This window comes from Paralichthys olivaceus, chromosome 20 (genome assembly GCF_024713975.1).
Source record: "Paralichthys olivaceus isolate ysfri-2021 chromosome 20, ASM2471397v2, whole genome shotgun sequence".
Lineage (NCBI taxonomy): Eukaryota > Metazoa > Chordata > Actinopteri > Pleuronectiformes > Paralichthyidae > Paralichthys > Paralichthys olivaceus.
In genome coordinates, this window is record NC_091112.1 from 742,513 (window position 1) to 765,646 (window position 23,134).

At 44.1% G+C, this 23,134-nt stretch overlaps 2 protein-coding genes and 1 long non-coding RNA gene across 4 annotated transcripts; all 3 read left to right on the forward strand.

Annotated features, from left to right (window-relative positions):
* The first annotated feature begins 1,512 nt into the window (after positions 1-1,512).
* LOC109644420 (venom phosphodiesterase CdcPDE) lies at positions 1,513-16,019 on the forward strand. The gene is made up of 25 exons (XM_069515827.1): positions 1,513-1,583; positions 2,081-2,168; positions 3,838-3,969; positions 4,123-4,248; positions 4,346-4,406; positions 4,888-4,985; positions 5,371-5,450; positions 6,180-6,299; positions 6,750-6,859; positions 7,901-7,966; positions 8,067-8,139; positions 9,517-9,625; positions 9,875-9,997; positions 10,686-10,717; positions 10,867-10,994; positions 11,407-11,476; positions 11,635-11,722; positions 12,107-12,279; positions 12,393-12,438; positions 12,563-12,717; positions 13,036-13,171; positions 14,408-14,485; positions 14,559-14,691; positions 14,942-15,098; positions 15,317-16,019. Exons 1-25 carry the CDS (start codon positions 1,542-1,544, stop codon positions 15,488-15,490), a joined length of 2,598 nt encoding a protein of 865 aa, XP_069371928.1. The 5' UTR covers positions 1,513-1,541; the 3' UTR covers positions 15,491-16,019.
* A 3,483-nt stretch (positions 16,020-19,502) lies between these two features.
* tnfrsf11b (tumor necrosis factor receptor superfamily, member 11b) lies at positions 19,503-22,906 on the forward strand. 2 transcript variants are annotated; one of them, XM_069515829.1, is made up of 4 exons: positions 19,503-19,664; positions 19,867-20,257; positions 21,348-21,524; positions 21,818-22,906. In XM_069515829.1, the coding sequence occupies exons 1-4, from the start codon at positions 19,608-19,610 to the stop codon at positions 22,135-22,137; spliced, it is 945 nt and encodes a 314-aa protein (XP_069371930.1). In that variant the 5' UTR covers positions 19,503-19,607; the 3' UTR covers positions 22,138-22,906. The 2 variants fall into 2 exon arrangements, with proteins under 2 accessions (XP_069371930.1, XP_069371929.1); XM_069515828.1 differs by lacking the exon at positions 19,503-19,664 and having other exon boundaries at positions 19,684-20,257.
* LOC138405837 (uncharacterized) lies at positions 20,520-20,840 on the forward strand. Its single transcript, XR_011239503.1, has 3 exons — positions 20,520-20,607; positions 20,671-20,691; positions 20,764-20,840. It is a non-coding gene; the product is annotated as an uncharacterized lncRNA (long non-coding RNA).
* Positions 22,907-23,134: the final 228 nt, after the last annotated feature.

Genomic DNA, 23,134 nt, shown 5'->3' on the forward strand with positions numbered 1-23,134 from the left:
GAGTGTGGCGGTATAATCAAGCACCGCGATGACATCACCACTGACGTCGTGTCGTGGCCTGATGAGAACATTTAGTGTCGCAGTCTTTCACAGTGAGGACGTGAGTGCGTCTGTCCCTCAGACATGAAACAGATGATGCGTATGAACGGTGTTTACGGTCTCGTGCTCGGTTCCTGTCCGACCAGGGGACGTTTGGTGGATTCAAAGAGTTTGTGGAGAACGTAAAGTGTAGACGGACACGAAGAGGAGATTCATGAAGCCACGCACGTTCATGTCATCGACACGGATCAACTCCATCTGGTCCAAAGTAGAAATGACTGAAGCCTCAAACTGGTTCCCTGCGTCGGCCTCGTCTCCTCGTTCCACTTCCTGCATCAACACGTCAAACAGATAACAGCAGCTTCTTCTGTCACCTCTGCTATTTACTGTCCTCACGTTTCCTTCGAGCTGACGTAACTCACTCTCTCGTCCATCAGCAGGTCAGAGGAAATAACCAGTGAGACTTCCATGTTTGTTCCTGTTGTCCTTTCAAAATAAAAGCCGTAGAGAATTTAAAAAACGGAAGTGGAAGTATTTCTTTGTAGTGTTGTCACTTCGTCATGATGTCTGCCCAAATATCTCCCTGGAAAAAAAAACACAGGCCTTTTCTCACTAATTGTAATTTTCTTAAATTTAAATAGGAAATCAGAAATAGTATGAAAGTACTGATCCGACTGTGTTTTTAGTAGATTACTGTGCAGGGTAATAATACTTGATGTGAGCTTCAGTACCATGAAGTACCACATGTACACTCAGTTTAATTAATTAAATTATAAGTAGATTATTTATTATGGTCCAAGGGAGTAGAACGCAGTAATGAAATGTTTAAGTGATGTGATTAATAGTTATTACTTATATAAATGAATTAGTCCACCTCCTTGGGACCTGAGCATTTACGAGTAGTAATTATAATCATTGTCAGATATGAATAGAAGGATTCCAGAACAGTACAAGTATAATAGTACTTGATCATTTATAACTGGTGTCGTTGATCTGCCTGAAGACCTTTTTTTTATATTTTTAACTTGAATTGTGGGTAAATTCAGTCCTCGTCAGCGTTTTAGTCTCTTGTTCCATCAAATACTGGAAGAGGGTGCGAGTCAACAGCCGACTTCACGTCAGCGTGATTAATTACTCATTAAGTTTTACAATAGTGCTGAAGGTTATCTTTACACACGTCGAATAAAGCAATAAAAGCGCTCGAGTCATCAGCTGTTACCGAAACACAAACTCACTTTCTGAGTGGAATCTCAACTTTTTGCGAGTTTGTTTCCACGAATATTCCAAATCTCCACCGATCCACTCGTTAGCTTTTCATTAAGCGGTGAGTCTCATGAGTTAGAAGGTGTCAGAGGAAGTGACAGAACGCAGACACAAGCAACGAGGGGCTATCAATTAGTGACTCGTGTGTTCGCCCCCCCCCCCGGTCCAGAGGTCACTGCGGGGATATACCTGCAGCTCGTTTCCCTCGTTGTTCTGAGAGACTGACGTCTGCAGCAGCCATGGGTTCGCTGAAGGATCCGCAGAGAAAGAAGAAGATCGTGGTAAGAGTTGGTCCTGGTTCACAACTCGTGTTAGTCACAGGCCTCAAGTTTCATTGTTTGTAGTCGTCTCTTCAGGCTGATGCACAGATTCATATTTAACATTACTACAGCAGTGACTGAGACAAACCCTGACACCTGGAAGACTCTTTCTATATTTTTAAATATTTTATACCTCCTCAAAGGAGGATATTGTGTCTGACTGTGTATTTGCATCACTATAATATGCATTGCTGCTTTATTTTATCAGTACTTGTCCGAGGAGCACAGTTCGTCTTCCGATGTAAAACACTGTGATGTAAATATAAAAATATTTATTTGGAATACCAGGAATGTGTGTGTGGTTCATGTGACCTCATCACATCATGATAATGATGATAATCATAAAGAGACAATGTGGAAACTCATCAACAGTCTCATGAGCTTGTGTCAGTATGAATATAAAGCAGCACGGATGTGGTGTTGAATCCAGTTTCACACCGGTTCATGGGCCTTCACAGATCGGTGTCCTGGCTGTTTCCGTTGTGACTCTGATCCTCGGGCTCGGACTCGGTCTAGGATTGGATCTGCAGAGATGTTTAAACAAAGGTGCTACATGCACACACACACACACACACATGCCTCTGCTTGTTGACACTTTCTCAAGCTCTGTTGTTTCTTCATCTGTTTCTTGTTCCTCTCATTCCTGGTGACTCACAGTCTCAGCTCCGGTGACTGGGAGGAATCCAAATTTGCAGGATTCAAAGTTGTAACATAAAGTCATTTAAAGACTTATGAGGATTTACTTACTCACAGCGTTTTGTACCTCTCGGTGCATGATGCATACTTTGTGTCTGGGTCATCAACTCCTGCATCAGCATGAGAATTGAATTCGCTAAATTCCGCCGTGTGTTTACATTCGTCTGCTGTTAACAATGATCATGTGTCAGACAAAACCTCCGTGTTAATCACAGAACTGGTGCTGATGACTCTGCTCACGACTGTTCTGATTTTTCCACCATGAGTTCGAGCTCATGTGATGCACTTCTGATTCACCCCGAGCTGTCTGTTAGTAATGAAAAATATCCTCGAGATGTTAAGAGAGGGCTGGAAAGAACAAGATGTGAGCAGAAGTATAAACTTATGTAACGACAGGCAGAGTTGTTTTCCATGTTTCACTGGGTCACACCTTAAATAAATGAATTCACATAGATTCACATTATTATTAGTTTTTTTAAGTTTAGAATGCTGTGGTTTGTACATAACCACTTTATTGATCTACATTAAACTACACCTTGATAATCATTGATGTAGTTATGTGTTCACATATCATTTAAATTTGATCACGTCGTTAACGTCAAACCAAACTTTATTTATTACCCGTGGAACAAATCAACTGCAGCTCAGCCACCGACAAAATGTGAACACACACCGACGGACTCACACATTGTAAAAGCAAGTAAATGATAATAAAACGGTAAAAAGTTATTGTATCAGTGTGTTTCCATGTATATATAAAGTATAAACATGTATATATATATTTATATACAAAGCTTTGTTACTAATACACACATGTAAGTAGAAAGTCTGAATGTTTCTGTGTTTACTTCAGTTCTGAGTGTCAGAGGAAGTTTCTCTGCACAAGAGATAAAACCTCAAACCGTTTTTCTTCCTTCACTCTGAACATTTTGTTTCCAGTTCAGTTTCTAATCAGCTCGTAACTGTTTTACAAACGTGACGTCGCTCTGCGTGTGGACTTTACTGCATCCTGTTTGTGTGAAGTAGTTGGTAAAATTAAACTTGGAACCTCACGTGATCTCACGCGACAGTCGCGTGACCTGAACTTAGACAGACTGTGTGCAGAGGTGGAACCACAACAACTCACAGTACAACTGAGATGATGACACATGAGAGACACAACTGAACAAAACTCTGAGTCACTGCAAAGTTCACGTGAGCACAAAGAAAATCCATCAATCAAACTGTTGAAGTTCATACTGGTGTAAAAAGTTTTATTATCATCGAGAGTTTCACTTGTAATCTTTTTGAGAACAAAGCTAATATTGAACATTTTAATTCAAAATGTATTTTAAAAAACTCTTAATGTGAAAACAGAGACGATGTAAACATCTGTAATATCCACTTTCTATGAATATTTAATATGTTTTACAGATACAACTGAAATACTTTAAAATAAAAGATAAAGAAATATCTGTTATTCATCCTCCCCCGAGAGTCGAGCCCTCTGGTTATGACACACACACTGTCTCTGTTCCAGTCGTCCCACATTCATCCTGCAGGAACCGATGCTATCAGCCCTATGACGAGATCCCAGGGTGCAGATGTGATGAGAACTGTATCGCCAGCAGCAGCTGCTGCCGTGACTACCACGACATCTGCAAAGCCCCATGTGAGAGGAGCCCCTGTCAAACATCTCGCTGAGTCTGTATCCCAGATGGAGCTTAAGAGGCTCTTCTGGGGAAAATGTTTTTGGCTCCTGCGACGACACATCATCATACATTCAGGAATTCAACGACCCTAACTGCTTGACTGTTTCCTGCAGCCGAGCTGTGGGAGTGCACGAGGCTGCGATGTGGAGAGACGAGGCTGAAGCAGAGCAACTGTCACTGCTCCGAGGACTGTGTGTCTGCAGGAGACTGCTGCACCAACTACAAACATGTCTGCCACGGTGAGAGAGAAAAGCTCTCGGTACTCGCACTCAGATTTCCAGATGTTGATTCCACAGTCGACTCACGTTCACTGTTGTTGTCGTCGTCCCGCTGCAGGAGACACACCCTGGGTGCAGGAGGAGTGTGACGACCTGTCGGCCTCCACGTGTCCAGCACAGTGAGATCTTAGTTTCATTCACGTTCTGCAGCAGCAGCGTCACTGGTTTGATTCCACGCAGCCTCTGTTCTCATCAACTCCTGCAAATCTCAGCTTTTTAAAAGACCTGATGTTTATTAGTGAGGCTGATTTCAGTTTTTCAAAGAGCAACAGAATCGAGCTGCAGACGTCGTGAAATGTTTGTGACACTTTGCAAGATGTTCATTTTCAAACCAGACGTCTTAAAGGTTCAATGTGTAGAATTTAGTGACATCTAGTGGTGAAGTGTCATGTTGCAGCTATTTTCTGCCAATAGATCTTTCCCCTGAATCTGACACTGGAGCTTTAATGTTGGATTATTTAAATTTGAACGTGCGAGGAAACGATGAACTCAACCCCGAAATTCCCATTTTTTACGTATAATAATAATTTGGGATAGAAGACGATGAATATCATGAATAATCTCTCCAACTCATCGGTGTATTTCTGTGATGTTTTCCAGTTTCAAGCAGCAGCCGCTGCTCCTCGTCTCTTTGGACGGACTGAGGGCTGAATACCTGCAGACGTGGGGATCTCTCATCCCTGTTCTGGACAAACTCAGTGAGTGTTTGTCCTGCGTCGACAAATCATTTCATCCAGTCGAGGTTGTGACCTCAGGGCCTCAGACACACTTTCATTCTGACTTGAAGAGGATTTGAACAAATACCTCATCGAAAATTACTGTGAGGAGAGATTCCATTTGCTGAGATTGTATATGTCAGCAGCAGGTGAGTCTGCTCTCTGCGTTCTGACGCAGCGTCTGAATCACAGGAAACAGAGTCCAGCTGCAGTGGAGTAAGAGCAGAAACCTCATGAGTGCAGGTAGAATCAGGACTGTGTTAATGAATCATGCAGAGTCCTGAGCTCCACATCATGAAGAAGCCTTTGTTGCGTTAAATGTTCTTGAAGCTCTGAAGCTCATGCAGCCGTTTGTGTTTGTTCTCAGGACGGTGTGGAACCTCCGCCCCGTACATGCAGGCAGCATTTCCCAGCAAGACTTTTCCTAATCACTACACCATTGTTACGGTAAAGAGATAACACCCGCCCTGCGCCACACACACACCACATTTATATAGACATTACTGGTAAATAGATTCCATGTGATTGAGTTACAGGACTGTGGATATAATGTCAGGATAGATATATATAAGTGTTATAATTAGGAACAAACACTCCTGCCTTCAGGATCCAAACCTTTTCTTCAGACCGTTCGATTGAGAGTTTCAGGGCAGAGCTGCAGCACGATGCTGCCAAGCTCGCAGATGTTTGAGCTCTGAAACAACAGACTCCAGCTGCAGTGCAGGTGTGAGTCAGCAGGTTTTACTTTTTTACAACAAGATGCAAAGATTCAAAACTTAGTTTCAGGTGTGCACAAATCTTTTTTTTTATTAGATTCCCAGTTGAGCCACCACTTGCGGAGGAGGTGTGTTCCGTTCCCCCACAGGATGAATCTTAATGACTTCTCTGTGGTTTCAAAGTTAGTTTAGGTAGAATGTTTTAGTGGAGTCATGGAAAATAAACCAACTCATTTCCAGCTCTCTAGATTTCCTCAGAAACTCTCCCTCTGAAGTATTTTTTTTTACTGGAACTGATTAATGAGGGTCAATCCCTACTGTCAGAGTAGTGCCGGCTCCTCTTCCTCATTTCATTATAATTATCACATCATCAGAAATCAGCACCGACGCTTTTACATTTTTTCCTTTACTCTGAAACCTTTGCAAATAGATAACCGTCACGTTTCTCCTCCGCTCCCAGGGTCTCTACCCGGAGTCAAATGGTTTGATCGACAACAGCATGTACGACCCGGTGTTTGACGCCAGCTTCAGTCTGTCCAACTCAGAGAAGGACAACCCCGCCTGGTACCTGGGACAACCTGTGAGTCTTTCCTGTGGGAGTGCACCTCGTTTGTTAGTCAGCGGGATGACACACGAAAATGAGTGGACGCATGAAACTCGGTGAAAATATGGAGCAGGGAGAATAACTCACTGAAGAAGTTGATTTCGAGCAACTGTTGGAGGGGCTTCAAGTGCAGCTGAGTCACAGTCGATGAATTTCACATGCAGACTCAGTGAAGCTCAATCATACTGGAATCCCACAGCAGTAAATATGAGATTTAGATAAACACCCCAGGTTCATCCAAATAATTCAGTGGAAAGTCATCGTGTCAGAGCCGTCCAGTGCAACTTTAAAGAAAAAGAAAAGTACACGCATGAGCTCCACAGACTTTCTTCTCTTAATTTTGTAATTCTGGTTCTGTCAGACCTGCAGTTTTCTGCTCCACGCTTCAGTGAACACGTACATGTATGTTCTGTTTGCGTGTTGTAGATTTGGCACACAGCAAAGTACCAGGGCCTGAAGTCTGGGACGTTTTTCTGGCCTGGATCAGATGTTAAAATCAACGGCAGCTTCCCAAACATCCACAGGCCGTACGACGGGTGAGTCAAAAACCTGCCGAGGAGCGAGAGCGGGAGTTTGGAGGTTTCACATTCTAATATTAGTTTAGTTTATAATATGTCACAATCGTTTACTGGAGAGAGACACAAACTTAAACACCGATACACTAGAAAATGACTAGAGGGCCTTAATCTCTGCTTAGAGCTTCAGATGAGTGTAAATAAACTCTTTAAAATACACAGTATGTTGATTCCGTCATGTTTCTCAATGATATTTACACTGGTTATCTTCTGATTACAGGGCAGGTGCAATATAAAATATAAAATAATCTTTTATTCTGCATTAAAATTCTGTCTCTCACGCGATATGTCCCTCTGTGTGTGTGTGTGTGTGTGTGTTGCACAGTGTTGTGTAGCTGCTGCAGCACTTTGGTCTGATAGAAATGTCTCCGATGGGACAATAAAGTATATTTGATTTTGATAATGGACTGGGTCAGTCCCACCATAATGGATGAAGCGCAGTCCAGGCGATAGCTGCAATAAAACAGGATCCCGGCTGATAAGAGCTTTAGTGGCTGTGTGTGGAGGAAGAGTAGGTTCATTATCATCCAGCTCTCCGTCACTGGTTCTGCCGAACAATGACTTTATGTTCTTCTTGAGAACTTCCCTCGAAAACTGAAGGGAAGTTCCTCCTTTATCTAGTTCATACAGCTGCTCGTCTGTGTTTCCAGTCAACCGCGTCACGTCCTACTGGATCCAGGTCTGCAGACTGTGGAGGTCACTGCACTGTGCATGAAACCGGCTAAACTAGAACGTCACTCACGGGGGGGGGGCATTCCTTAATAAACCCACATTTAAACCCCCCTGACCAGTCAGGGGTCAGCTGTCAATCATCAGCTCGTTTCGTATCATCAAAGAACGAAATCAAACCAAAGTGATGAGAAAGACTAGAACAAGCATCAGCGACAACAAAGTCCGTCTCCAGGAGACGAAAGGAAACAAACAGCTCAGAACCAGAAATTGAAAAGTCACAGCTCCACATGTTTACCGCTGCCACTTCTCTCTTTGTGTCTGTTGTTTCAGCAAAGTGCCGTTTGAAGACAGAGTGTTCACCGTGCTGAAGTGGCTGCAGCTGCCCGACGACCAGAGGTTGTTCCTCTCGACACAGAATCCACTTTCACCCCTGTGTCCGAACGTGTGTGAACTGTTCGTGTTTAACTCTCTTCGTTTGGTGTTTGAATGCCTCCAGGCCAGATTTCTACACTCTGTATCTGGAGGAGCCGGATAAATCTGGACACAGCTTCGGTCCAGTGAGCGGGGGGGTGAGTTCCCTCCTCGTAATGACCTGCTAAAATAAGCATGAGAGCAAAGCAGCTCACGCCTCGTGCTTCCCGACATCATAAAGGAGTATGATGTCCTCTAATGGCGCGGTAAATAGAAATGACATCGCAAATAAAACCATTAGGTGGTGAACTTTGGAAAGTGAAGTGGAGCACTCGCTGACTGTCACACACACACACATTGATAGAGTCTGTGCAGGCTCACAGTAGAATGGAAACAACATTGAACTGTTGAGCCACTTTATTATTCATCTTAATTTTGAATCTGGGTTTTATCTGGATCCTGATTAGTTTTATTGCAGAAATAACGTTCTCGTTATCTTCTGCTTTGTAAAATGTTTCTCTGTCATAGTTCCAATAGTTATTGTGGTGTAAAGTCTTTTCCTCGCTCTCTCTGGAATTCTGTGATTAGAGGCTTTGATAACTGAACAAAGGAGGAGGAGGAGGAGGAGTCTCAGTTATTTTTAACACAACACCTCGCTGTCACAGGTATGATCTGTCACGGCTCAGATGAGAACACGTTCCACTTCACTGACGAACTGTAAAACCTGTTGTTCGTGTTGATGATGTAATAAAAACACCTGCAGCCAACGGCCGAGGTCGTTAGTGACTGTTGAAGTTGATGTGACGCCCGATTGAAATGATAACAAACAGCTGCAGGAGCGAGACGGAGAAAAGGAAAACACCAAGTCGACTTTGAAATGGTTGATGGAGCACAAGTGTTTTTATTTAAAGTACCATTATTCAGTGTTTTTATTTATGACACCATTATTCAGTGTTTTTAATTATGACACCATTATTCAGTGTTTTTATTTATGACACCATTATTCAGTGTTTTTATTTATGACACCATTATTCAGTGTTTTATTATTCAGTGTTTTAATTTTCAGTGTTTTAACGTGTCTCGCTCTGACTCGTCCTGCGACCTCCAGCCCAGATGGTGTAACCGGTGTAGGAGTCAGTGTTTACTTGGACACATGGGAGTGATGGAGTCTAGTTTAGAGCCCTTTGCTTTGGGTCATTGTCTCTGGGTGGAGTTCGTGTTCAGTCACAGGGGTTAAATGGTCTTAATTACGTAATTTCTTCTTAAAACTGTTGCTGTGATGGTTGTGAAATCTTCAGGAATGAGCCGCAGCGCTCAGTCGGATCGTATCCGCCCGTGTTTGTTCGTAAGTTAGCTAGTTGTTTGTTCGTTTCTTGGTTTGTTGCTCGTTTGGAATAATGCTTTTTCTTTTTTCTTCATGTCCTATTTTATATCTGAGGTTGATGAAAAAGCTGTGTGGGTTAGGGTTAGGGTTAGGGTAACCAATATCTCACTAACGTCTGATGGTTCGTGTTCGTTTCTCTCGCTGCCTCCAGGTGATCGACGCCATCAGGGGCGTGGATAAGATCATGGGTCAGCTGATGAACGGCCTGAAGCAGATCGGCCTGCACCGCTGCGTCAACATCATCGTTGTGGCCGATCACGGTAACACACATTAACTCTCTGCATTAATTAACAACAATAAATGATTGAGAGGACACGAATCACATGATTTCTTTCATGCAATCGACGCCGAGCAAACACAGATACGATAAATATAAAATCAAGTAGTGATACAAACTTTAAATCATGAACGTTCCCTGGAGGGAAATCAGTCGGTAGACCTGTGTCGTGATGTCATGATGTGGGACATGTTCAGAAGACAGATTAACGTCCATCTGATCGCTGTCGCAGGTATGGAGGACACGAGCTGCGACAGGAAGGAGACGATGGAGTCGCTGGTGGGTGACATCGAGGGCTACTGGGTCAATGAGGGGCCGTTCGGACGCATCAGGGCCAAAGACAAAGACGCAGTCAGTGAGTGAACGTGCAGAGGAAACCTGCTGCTTTAACAATTCACATGAAACGTCGACCACAAGAGACAATGGTGCTGCAGGAAGACTCATTCATCACAAGCTCAGTTTCATGTTGTGGTTTCCAGCAACAAGAAAGAACATGATTGATCAGCTGATTAACGACTGTAATTGTGGTTATCAAAGTATTCCATTAGTTTTTCATTCTTATGATGCCGGTCCAACAAAGCATCTGGGTCGACCGCAGTTTGTTTTCTATCACCGTCAGGATTAACGTCAGAGAGGATTTTGGTGGAAGTTTTTCTTTGTTTGGGAGTTTTTGTCTCTTTGTTTGACACAAGAGACAACCTGAGATTTGTCTCCATCCAGATTTGAATCATGGAAAGAGTTTGAGCTTGAAAAGGTCACAGATGAATCCACAGATGGAATTGTTAAACGAAAGGTGCATGTGATGTGGCTCCAAATGTAGAAAAATGTAAATCTGTTTTAAAAAGGAAATAACGAGGTTGTGAAAACATGATTCAGGGGTGAGGTCACACAAACCATCTAGTGACAAGTCAGGGTCCAATCAGAAAACAGATGGTTTGTTGATTTAGTTCGATTCATGGGAACTTTCAATGTCATGAATAATGTTAAAATGAGATAAAGGCTAAATTGGAACAAGTGACTTCACACTCTTTTCCGTTCAACAGTTGACTCAGCCGGACTTGTTGCCAACATGACCGTGAGTGTTCAGTGTTCAAATACTTGAAATGAAATGGATGAACAGCAGGAATTAGTTTTATAGCAATATTTAAAATTAAAGAACTTTCATTCATGTTAGAAGCAAACGACCGGTGTCCCGTTGAAATAAAGTGACTCGTGTGATTCCAGTGTAAGAAACCGGAGCAGAAGATCAAACCGTACCTGAAGGCCAACCTCCCGAAGCGCCTCCACTTCGCCAACAGCCGTCGCATCGAAGACGTCAACGTCCTGGTGGAAGCAAAGTGGCTGTTTGAGAGGTGTTTCTGTCGGCAGATACTTTTTTTTTATACCTGTGGTCTATGAGCTCGTCCTCAAAGCCTGCCCCCTACTGTGCATGTGCATATTGCAGACACGTTTCTGACTTTCAGTGATTACGAGCAAAAGACGTCGCTTTGCAAAAAGTTAAAAGATGTAGACTAGCTCCATAAAAGGTGAGCTGGTGGGTCGATGAGGAAGCGTCTGTGGAAACCACTGGCATGATAATTGAGTCATGTTCTAATTAGATCATTGTTTTTTTTACCTCCATGAGAGAAAAACAAAGTTTTGTCAGCACAATAAATTTGGAACACTGTTGTTACTCACGTCCTGGAGCTGGATCTAAGATGCCATGCTGATATATGGAGCATGACTCCCTCACGTCTGATCTCTGAAACCTCTGTGCGTCCTCAGATATCCTGGATCCCTCAAATTCTGCTCCGGTGGAACTCACGGCTACGACAACGATGTTGAGAGCATGCATGTGAGCAGGGTTCCTGTTCTCCCAGCAAAGTCTCCATAAAACCTCTGAAACACGTCTCTGCCTCCTTTTCCAGGAGTTTCTAACCTGCTATTCTAAAAATGTGGTCGCCATGGCTACTGCAGCTGTTTGACACGTCGTCCCTCTTCTTTTCCTTCCAGGCCATGTTCGTCAGTTACGGACCAAAGTTTCTGAATAAAACAGAAATCGAACCTTTCTCCAACATCGAGCTGTACAACCTCATGTGTGGTGAGTTTCTGACAAACTATAGAATCGGTCGATGTTCATACCTCCACCGAGACCCGGTAGAGCCGTCAGTTCAGTCGGACTGCACCGGACGTGAACCGTTCTCGAGCTGTGAGTCACAGACAGACTGTGGGTACTGAAGTACATGATTATTTCAGCGACAGTGTAAACCCTCCTGAACCTGAGTGATTGTGCTTCAGACTCTGAGGACTTCTTGCAGGACTTGACCTCAGAGCTGAAACTAAACAGTCAGCGGTGCATTCAGCTGTAATGTAAACCACCGGGTCAGCGGAGTTTATTCTCTGAGTCAAACCGTAACTGAATCATGTTTTCAGAGACACAATAATCTGTTGTGGCCACAGAACTAAACCTCATCGTTCTCTGCAGACGTTCTGCAGATTTCTCCCACAGACAACAACGGGACCCACGGCAGCATGAACCACCTCCTGAGGCAGCCCTACTACTCGCCAGCGCCCCCTGCAGAGCAGAGCCAGCCCGCTCAGTGTCCGCTGGTCGGCCTGGACCCCGCGGACGAGCTGGGATGCGCCTGTCCTGCTCTGGTGGGTGAGATGACGCTGGAGACAATGATCACTTCTCCACTTATCTGCTGTCCAACGTTAGGACACAAAACAGCTTCACCAGCATCTTGTGTTGTTCTGTTGTGTCTCTTCAGAACGGAAACGCCATCAACAGTCGTCTGAATCTGACGGAAGAAGCAGGTGAGGAGCTTTTAGTTTTTATTTCTTTATTTTATCGTTAGCTTTTTTTTTTTTTGTCACTTTGCATGAAGGACATTTTAAAATCACTTCATCAGTTCTGAATGAACGTCTCTGTTCCCTCCAGAGTCGGCTGCAGAGAAGAAGCACGTGTTGTTCGGTCGACCTCGGATGCTGCAGGCCGGTCGGAGCTACTGCCTCCTCCACCAGGAGGGATTCATCAGCGCCTACAGCTCCGACGCCCTGATGCCTCTGTGGAGCTCCTTCACCATCGACAAACCCGTGAGAGTCAAGAAATGTTCAACAGTCTAAAACTGAAGGACTTTAAATCATTTCTGAGGCATCACTGAAGTTTTTCTGAAATAAGTCACACCTGCAAGAATTTGGCCAATTAAGGGAAATTGAATTCAAAATATCGATGTGATTTTGAAATGGTTTATTAAATGGTAACACATTTAAATATCTGGGTGGTATGAGTCACAAAAATCGGTCAATTCTCTCAGAGTGGTTCACCCGCCCAGTGACTGTACGCACGTCTGACTTTTGTGTTTGGTCTAAAACTCGGATGATCCACTGACGTAAAAACAAACATTGATTCAGATGGACTCAGATCCGCTGCCACCGGTGACAAGGAACTGTCTGAGGGCCGATGTCAGACTTCCTGTGTCCCACAGTCCGAGATGTGACCAGTATGAAGCAGCTGGGAATCTAACCCACGCTTTCCTGTACCCACCTAGTATGTATAACACACACACACACACACGCATGAACACACAGGTTTGTGAGATCTGTGTGTGTAGGAGCACAATCACAAAGACAAACACACTCTTAGTAGTAATGCATTTTATGTCCTCAGCTGCTGCACTCACTTCCTCTCTCTCTCTCTCTCTCTCTCTGTCTGTGTCTCTGTCTCTGTCTGTGTCTCTCTCTGTCTCTGTCTCTCTCTCTCTCTCTGTGTCTCTGTCTCTGTCTGTGTCCCCCTCTGTCTGTGTCTCTCTCTGTCTCTGTCTCTGTCTCTCTCTCTCTCTGTCTGTGTCTGTGTCTCTCTCTGTCTGTGTCTGTGTCCCCCTCTGTCTGTGTCTCTGTCTCTCTCTCTGTCTGTGTCCCCCTCTGTCTCTCTCTCTGTCTGTGTCTCTCTCTGTCTCTGTCTGTGTCTCTCTCTCTGTCTGTGTCTCTCTCTCTCTCTTCTGTGTCTCTCTCTCTCTGTCTGTGTCCCCCTCTGTCTCTCTCTCTGTCTCTGTCTGTGTCTCTCTCTCTCTCTCTGTCTGTCTCTCTCTCTGTCTGTGTCTGTGTCCCCCTCTGTCTCTCTCTCTGTCTCTGTCTGTGTCTCTCTCTCTCTCTCTCTGTCTGTCTCTCTCTCTCTCTCTGTCTGTGTCCCCCTCTGTCTGTCTCTCTCTGTCTGTGTCTCTCTCTCTCTGTCTGTGTCTCTCTCTCTGTCTGTGTCTCTCTCTCTGTCCCCCTCTGTCTGTGTCTCTCTCTCTGTCTGTGTCTCTGTCTGTGTCTCTCTCTCTCTCTGTCTCTGTCTCTCTCTCTCTCTCTGTCTGTCTCTCTCTCTGTCTGTGTCTGTGTCCCCCTATGTCTCTCTCTCTGTCTGTGTCTCTGTCTCTGTCTGTGTCTCTCTCTGTCTCTGTCTCTCTCTCTCTCTCTGTCTGTCTCTCTCTCTGTCTGTGTCTGTGTCCCCCTATGTCTCTCTCTCTGTCTCTCTCTCTGTCTGTGTCTCTCTCTCTGTCTGTGTCTCTCTCTCTCTCTTCCACAGAATCACTTCATAGTTCCTAATAAAACCATTAGCGCTCTCTAACTTGCTGTCGATTGATTGAGTGAATTCTGGGTCTGATGAATGGATTCTTCTTCGGATCAGTTGTGTAAAATTGTGTTAATGAACAAACACGCAGTGATAAAATATATAAGTGATCTCCCTTCATATTAACATCCACAGATTAAAAAAGGTTATCCCCGTACTGTGTGTTCACAGATCTGAACGCGACAGTGGAGCAACAGTTCGATTCTCTACTGATGAGTAATGTGGTGCCCATGTACCCGGAGTTTAAGAGTAAGTTACACATCTGCGCTGCACAACTCAGGAAAAAATCAAACACTCACTCCTCCTCCTCCTCCTCCGACAGAGATCTGGAACTACTTCCACAGCAGCTTGTTAATGAAATACGCCTTCGTGTACAACGGCATCAACGTGGCGACCGGCCCCGTCTTCGATTACAACTATGACGGCCAGTACGACTCTGCGGAGCAGATCGAGCAGTGAGTCCCAGCTCATCACAGGACTCTGTGTAGCCTTACATTTTAATCAGTTACAGGGATTTGCTTCCTGACGTGTTCCTCAGGAAGCAAATGTCTGCGTCAGTGTCTCTGGACGTTATTGGATCATCTCCTGCGGCCTCTAGGAAAACATCTGCAAAAACAGGAGGAGTTGATGATGTTTCCAACCCGTGAGCGTCAGGAGAAGATGATCTTTGTGAATAAAGTGTTGTTTCTGTGTGTTTGATTGAAGGTTTGTGTCTGGCACCAACATCTCGATACCCACTCACTACTTTGCTGTGCTGACGAGCTGCGGAGACTCGGCCCAGCCGGTGAGCAGCTGCAACGGGACGCTGCAGACCGCCTCCTTCCTGCTGCCGCACAGCCCCAACAACTCGGAGAGCTGCAAAGTAAGAAACCACAAAATGGCTTCACACACACACGAAAATAAAACTCCGGAAAAGAATCAGATTCACGAACTAATCAATCGATTTCAATCCGGCCGGAACTTTTTAAACTCTGTCGACATGTTGTGAAGAAAAGAAAAACAACACTAGACACTAAACGTCCTCCTAATTCCTGTTATCGTCTTTTTTATATCATTAAATGAACGTTCCTCGGTCCACAGAGTGCAGAGGACGAGTCTCTTTGGGTGGAAGATCACATGTGGTTCCACCAATCACGGGTCAGAGACGTGGAGTGGATCACCGGACTGGACTTTTACCAGGGCAGCAGTCGACCAATCCCAGAGCTGCTGAGGATGAAGACCCGCCCCACAGCCGCCATTCAGAGAAAACACTGAAAAATCCAACTGCATCTATAAATACATGAATATACAAAACTATTAATACATGAATATACAGATCTATAAAAACATGAATATACAGATCTATAAATACATGAATATACAGATCTATAGATACATGAATATACAGATCTATAAATACATGAATATACAGATCTATAAATACATGAATATACAGATCTATAAATACATCACCATCAAGATTAATATTCAGCGCCTGTAAAATTCTTCGTGATGAGTTTTAAATTGTTCATCGTTATCAGAGAAACTTTGTTTATTTATTAACGTTGTAGTTTTTAATCTGACCTGAATTTTATTTTTATATCATTGAATCTTATTTTGTTCTCATTGTTGTGATTGTGTGAATCTCTCAACGTGGATTTCAGTGAATTTAAGACAGAAACAAATCTTTTCCTGATCGCATGTTCTTAGTTTTTCATTTTGAGAAAGTACTGAATTTATTTTCTTCGCCTGCCTGTCGATATGTTGCACAAAGAATTAAAACAAACTAAATTTCCTAATCTTCCTTCGTCTCTGTTAGTGTTTACTGGGTCCTTCTTGCTTCACTCTAACATGAGACACATGACACACATGAGACACTGGGCGCAGCTACAAGACTTCTGAAGATCAGTTACAGGCATCACGACACTCCGTCATCAGGGCGGAGTGATTCGAACTCACTGAGATCAGAGATGATCTGATTTTCATGAGCTCATGTAAAGATCAAAAACATGATGAGCATAAGTGCTCACATACTGTCTCAACTTCCTCCCACTGTCGAGAAGTTACGCCAAGCCTATCTCAGATGCGAACGTTGCCATCTTGCGCAGATACCGAGGACCTGTCGATGTCACGGCTCTCAACCAATCAGGAGTCAGGAGTCTCAGCTGTCAATCATTTTATATCGTCAATTAACTGATCGAACCAAACTGATCAGAAACACTTGAGCAAACATCGAGTCGGTAAGAACTCTGTCCATGTCCCATCTGCTAACATGGAGGAGGCGGGGTTTGTGAGCTGTACTGCAGCCAGCCACCAGGGGGAGACAGAGGAAAATGAAATCCTCACTGGAAGTTTTCAAATCATGCCATTTCTTTTTTCTTCTTCGTTCCAGACACATTTCATGTCCCTTAAAATTCAAATGACCATATTTATTTATTTCTGTCCGCTCCGGGCTTCCATACATCCTCCCACACGTCCTCCTCCATGTTCAGAAAGTGATGTCATCGCTACATTAAGCTGCACGCAAACCTCTTACGTGACGTGGACCACACGCTCTCAGTGATTACACAGCCAGTGCATCAGGGCCAGACATCAAACCTGTGAGGCCGAGGAAACCAGCGCCGGCAGGGTTTCCATCTCAAAGGATCCACTTGTTTCATGTTTATTTGGACGATTATGTCAGCGACAGTTTATTGAAAAGAATCTTTCGTCAACCAGGAAGTTTACTTTGAAAGGGTTATGAGCTATCGATGGGCTTGTAAACTGCACTCAGCTGTTTACAGAACGTCACAGTGGCGCTCGAACCTTCGCTGAGGCCCAGCAGGCCCCTGATGGAATGTGGCTCAGGAGGGAGAGCGGCACAAAGTGCTGGTCGAACCGTGGGCGGGGCATTGAACCTAATCCATGTCAAGGAATGTGTCGAGACGTAATGATTGACAGCGGAGACTAGAATACTACGATCCGAACCTTCAAGAACAAATATATTTCACCTCTTGGATTTTACTCGATGCTAATTTTTCATTCTGTGGAATAATTGTTGGCGGAGAAAAGATGAAGTCGCTGCAGACGACAGGACGACAGATTTGTGCTTCTGAGTTCTCATGTGGTTTTGTTCAGGTCTCAGGATTGAGCTCTCCGTTATTCATTTAAGGTCGACGTCATCGTTGTGTAACTGCGGGTTTCCTTTCTCCACCTTCATTTTCCTAGAAATCTCCTCAATTTTGGTTTGAGGTTTGAAGTCGTTCCTGGAGGAAAAGAAAGACATCTGTGTTTCTTCTCCCTGAAACAAGTTGATTCACGATGACTAATTCAGCCGGCGGCTTCAGAAAAGTGAAAGTGAAGAGGAAAAGAATCAGAGTGAAAGGACTGAAAAGCTCCTCTGGATATATTCACTTTCGTATTTTTTTTGTCAGATGCTTTATCGTTTCTCGTTTGTTTGTTTGTTGCCGATCGGTCGCCTGATATCGACGTCTGCTCTGAACTATGAGCGAGTAAACGTCCGCTGAGATTCATCCTTTGCAAACATCAGCCGTCGTTTTCTGGTTTCAACAGCGAGGACAAGAACAGTTTGGTTTTTGTTTTGTCACAGACGATGTCGTGGCGACATCCTTCAGTCGTCGTCTTGTGTTTGTGTTTGTTATTTAAAGTTTATTGTCCTTTTGTGACACCTGATTCAAACTGCAGTTTTAAGGCCTGTGATTGGTCGGCTGAGGCCACTCCCTATTCAAGATGGTTTTCTAGCTGTAACTAAAAATTCAGCTTGATGTGAAACTGAACATTTCTGGTCGCAGGTTAGTGAGCAGCAGCTCGTCCCTCTCAGGTTCTGAAAAATGGATGTGCAACGTAGTTTTTAATCTTTAGACGGAAAAAAATACAATAAAAATACCTTCTGTGTTACTTTTTGTTCCCGGCGTTACACAAAAGATTCGATTAGATAAGATGAACCTAGAATTTAACGGTCCAGTGTGTAAGATTTAGGTGAAAGGAACTTTTGACAGAGATTTAATGTAGAATAATCCTCATGATGTTTTCATACTTTATATTTACATGGAGGGGACCCTCTCTACGGGGGCCGCCATGTTTTTTACATTAGTCCAGACTGGACAAACTAAAACCTTTTGAGTTTTTATTCAATTCAATTCAACTTTATTTGGATAGCGCACTTTACATAGAAGGTCAGGACCTTAAAATCAATATATAGAGAAACCCAACAGTTCCCACGATGAGCAGCACTTTGGCAACTGTGGAGGAAAAACTCCCTCCAGATTTTATGACGATAAAGTCCACCACAGTTTGTTTGTCATGTTTTGAAGAAAGTGTTTGACGTCTTATGCTGAAATATTTATTGACGCTTGGCCAAGGACAAAATCAGAATTCACCCACACAACATCATGACGACATCATGACGAGCATGGCGCTCTCTCATATTCTGAAGTCTGCTTTCCTGCCGTCACACCCAACAGAAGATTTAATCTGTGGGTCAGCTCGTTCCTAAACAATCGAATGTATTTACTGGTTCTGGAGACAGTGTCTCCTGAAGACACAGTCTCATATCTGTGATGTCTAGTGAGTGAACAGGCTGCTGCACCATGAGAGGACAGAGACAGTGTCCATGAACATAACATAACCAACATCTGGACATCACAAAATTCTACACACTGCACCTTTAATGAGGTGGCCAGGAGCTTCTCTCTGTCTCCCTCTACTGGCTACATGACGTCCCAAAGACGTGTGTGTGAATATATAAATAAAATGATGTATAATAGATTTTATGATGAGGTTAATACTTTAAACTCTGAACACAAGGTTGAGGTAGGAACCCAGAACATCGAGGATGATTTACTGATTTAAATTCTAGAAGAGTCAAATCAAAACCTCCTCTCCTCTTCATCCTCTGAAGTTTCACGTGAGGAATATTTCGTTTATGAGATTATATGGAATATGACATATTATAATATTTAACATATGACGTGTCAGAATATACAGCATACAATTATGAATTATATGACATGTTAATATCATGTGACAAATTAGATACATGTATATACGATACATGAGATCAACCAGATAACATGATGTTATATAATATAAAATATTGAACACATGAAATATGAGATTATATAACAGATGATAAGAACTTTAATAATAAAGTAGTATCAGTATCAGTATCAGTATTAGTAGTAGTGGTATTAGTAGTATCAGTATTAGTAGTAGTGGTATTAGTATTTATCATCTGACCAGGATGATGTACATTCCCTTCATGATGACATCACGTTTCCGGGGAAACTTTTTTTTTTCGTCTTGATGGATGAGTCGTCACAGAGGTAAAGTGAGATCAGCTGATAAATAGAGATGGAGAGAGAGAGAGAGGGCATCGCTCTCCTGAGCCTCGATGCTGCTGCACCACCCGCCTCCTCTTCCTCCTCTTCCTCCTCTTCTTCCTCTCACGGTAGGTGTGAGCGTGTCTGAGCTGCAGCTTCAGATCTGAGGATCTGAAACTTCTTCTGGAGCGAGATGGAAACTTTCATCTGATCCACGAGGAACATTTCCACATGTGGAGACGTGTCTCTGTGTTGTTGTGTTGTGAGTCCTCGTTCGCTTCCCTCCTCCAGATGTTTCTAACTCCGTGTTTCCTCCTCTTCTTCCGCCAGATGTTCCCTCAACTCGTCCCCATCGTGCTGCTCACCGTGCACGCGGCTCTCGCTGACGGGATCCAGACCTTCACGCACACGGACCCGGTCACGGGATCTCAGCTGAAGTGCGAGGGCTGCCCACCCGGGACGTATCCGCGTGCGCGCTGCACGGCGACGAGCAAGAGCGTCTGCGCGCCGTGTCCAGCGGGCTCGTACACGGAGCAATGGAACTACCTGACGAAGTGTTTGCGTTGCGGCGCGTGCGGGCACTACGAGGTGGTGCGCACGCCCTGCACCGCGCACAACGACATAGAGTGCGCGTGCAGAGAGGGATTCTACTACAAGAAGCCGTACGAGATGTGCATGCGCCACAGTGCGTGCTCGTCCGGACAGGGAGTGCTGAGCAAAGGTAGGATGGTGGTTCTGGATGAGGATGTAAAGGTTCTGGATCTAAAGGTTCTTTATCAGAATGTAAAAGTTCTAGATGAGGATGTAAAGGTTCTGGATGAGGATGTAAAAGTTCTAGATGAGGATGTAAAGGTTCTGGATCAGGTTGTAAAGGTTCTGGATCAGGTTGTAAAGGTTCTGGATGAGGATGTAAAGGTTCTGGATCAGGTTGTAAAGGTTCTGGATCAGAATGTAAAGGTTCTGGATGAGAATGTAAAGGTTCTGGATCTAAAGGTTCTGGATCAGGTTGCAAAGGTTCTGGATCAGAATGTAAAGGTTCTGGATCTAAAGGTTCTGGATCAGGATGTAAAAGTTCTGGATGAGGATGTAAAGGTTCTAGACGAGGATGTAAAGGTTCTGGGTCAGAATGTAAAGGTTCTGGATCAGAATGTAAAGGTTCTGGATCAGAATGTAAAGGTTCTGGATGAGGATGTAAAAGTTCTGGATCTAAAGGTTCTGGATCTAAAGGTTCTGGATCTAAAGGTTCTGGATCAGGATGTAAAGGTTCTGGATCAGGATCTAAAGGTTCTGGATCACGTTGTAAAGATGAGATAAGATGAGTCTGGAGTTTCTCTGGTGAGTTCAATGACACGGTATTTACATGTTCTGGTGATCCCCACACGAGTCACGCGTGACGCTGTCACAACAAACTCTGAGCGTCCAGACGTGTCACAACACATCCCGATGTTTCTCTTCTGTGAAGCAGCTGGTTCATGAGTCAGTGAGACGACTTCAGTTCCCATAATGCTTTGCAGGACTGTCGATGAACTGCAGCGTTGACCCCCTGTGACCACCGGGCTGTCATGCCTGTTTCCATGGAGACAGCAGTGTTGATTTGCAGCTGCATCACATCTGTAACTGAAAATAAGATGCACTGTAGTTTTCATAGAAGAACCACACACTGAAGCTCTTTACTGCCCCCTTGAGGCAAACAGTGCTCACTACATCCACAACTAATACTTTGTCTGTTGTTGGACTGAAATACTGAAACAATAAATCTTGAGTAGAGTTCGAGAGGTTGACTCTGTGTGGTTCTCGTCCGTCCCCTCCAGGTACAGCTGATGACGACACAGTCTGCCACACCTGTCCCGACGGCACCTTCTCCGACGTCGTCTCTACTCATCACAACTGCACCAAGCAAAAGAGCTGCGACGGCACCGGGCAGCAGCAGCTGCTGAGCAGCGCCCCCTGGCACAACAGCGTGTGTGTGAGCTGCTTAGAGCTCAGAGGTGAGATCACGGATCGATGGCGTACGTGTTAGATTCTCTGTGTTTGCAAAGGAAACGCTGATCGCTGCTGTCGACCTGGAGTGGCGAGAAGTCCTCGACCATAGATTCATGTTTTTACCAGACACACATAAACATCAGGAATCAAACTTGTGACATCTGTTTCACTTGGTATCTCAGGCTCGCAATGATGTCAAAAGGGCAAGATGGCCGCGCCATTTTTTCTCTAGTGTCTCTTTCACTGTCGAGCTGAAAACTTGCCGCTGACTGAATCCTCGTATTTGTTTGTTTTGCAGACGGAGCGAGCTACCTCAGGGAAATCCTCCCGGCTTTCTTCGTCCACCACTCATTGTCCATCAGGCGGTTGGGTCGGCTCGTGGCCCACCTCCCCTCAGCGGGCCACAGAAAAGCGGGAGAAACCTTGACACTCCCGGAGCTCAACGCCCTCGTCAACGCCTGGATCGCCTCCGCTACCGACGAGCATATTCGGCAGCTTCCGGCCACTCTCAAGAAAATCGGAGCGCACGGCGCCAGCGAGAGGCTGCAGAACAAGCTGCAGAGAATCGACGCTGGTGTGAAGCAGCTGTGTGAGTGGAACGAGGTGGATGCACTTTAATGTCAGAGTAGGATGAGGTATCAATCATCTTGAGTAGTCCAGGGTCATCATCAATCATTAAAAATGTGCTTATCAAGATGCACTTTCATTACAGGCTCTGATTTTAACTTTTTACTTTGGTTGAAGGAGACAAACCAGAACGGATCTGTGTAAATAATTCTCCTTCCTGTTTCCCAGCATTCCAGTTTCTCTTCTGTTTATCCTTATTCAAGCAGGTTAAATGACAGCTCCTGTCCTGTGACAGCAGAATTAATAAACAGTTGTTTAACGAAATCATACGAGGGAACGCATCATTTCTGGTCAGCTGACTGAGGAACCAGGAAAGAGTTGATGGTCAAAACAAAAATGGGAAAGTTGTTGTGGTTCTTTTGGTTTTTGGGTCACATCCCTCTTACGTGTGAATGAAAGTACATTCATGTGCATAATGCAGTTTTGAAGTTACATTTGTTTAGTATTGCACCTGAGCACTAGCAGCTGAAAAACCGTGGTATTACTCTTTAAAAACACACGGTGGCCTTCAGTGTATCTACCTCTTCTTACGTCTGCAGTTAAACTCTGATGTGCCGCCGCTCCTGCTTCTTCCAGAGCTTTCTTCCTGTGTGATGATAGAACATGAGTTCATGATATAATTTATTTAAAAATCCAGTTGAAGTTGTATCTGATGAGAATCAGAGTGCGGCTCCTGTTGTTCGCCACTCGTTATATTTTTTTATATGTTGAGTCGTGTGTAAGTGAAATGATGCCCGAATAAAATTAAACACAAAACAAACATCTGGTTTTTCTCTATTTTATTATTATTTTTACTTAAAGGTACAGTGTGTAGAGTTTAGCGACATCTAGTGGTGAAGTGTTGCAGCTGAACACCCCTCACCCCTGTTATATTTTAGAAATACCTCGAGGGAATTATTTCAAATTTAGAATCAATGTTCACGTGGTCTCGGTGGATTTTGGTGGTCAGAGGTCAAAGGTCACAGTGACCTCTTCAATCTGAAATTAA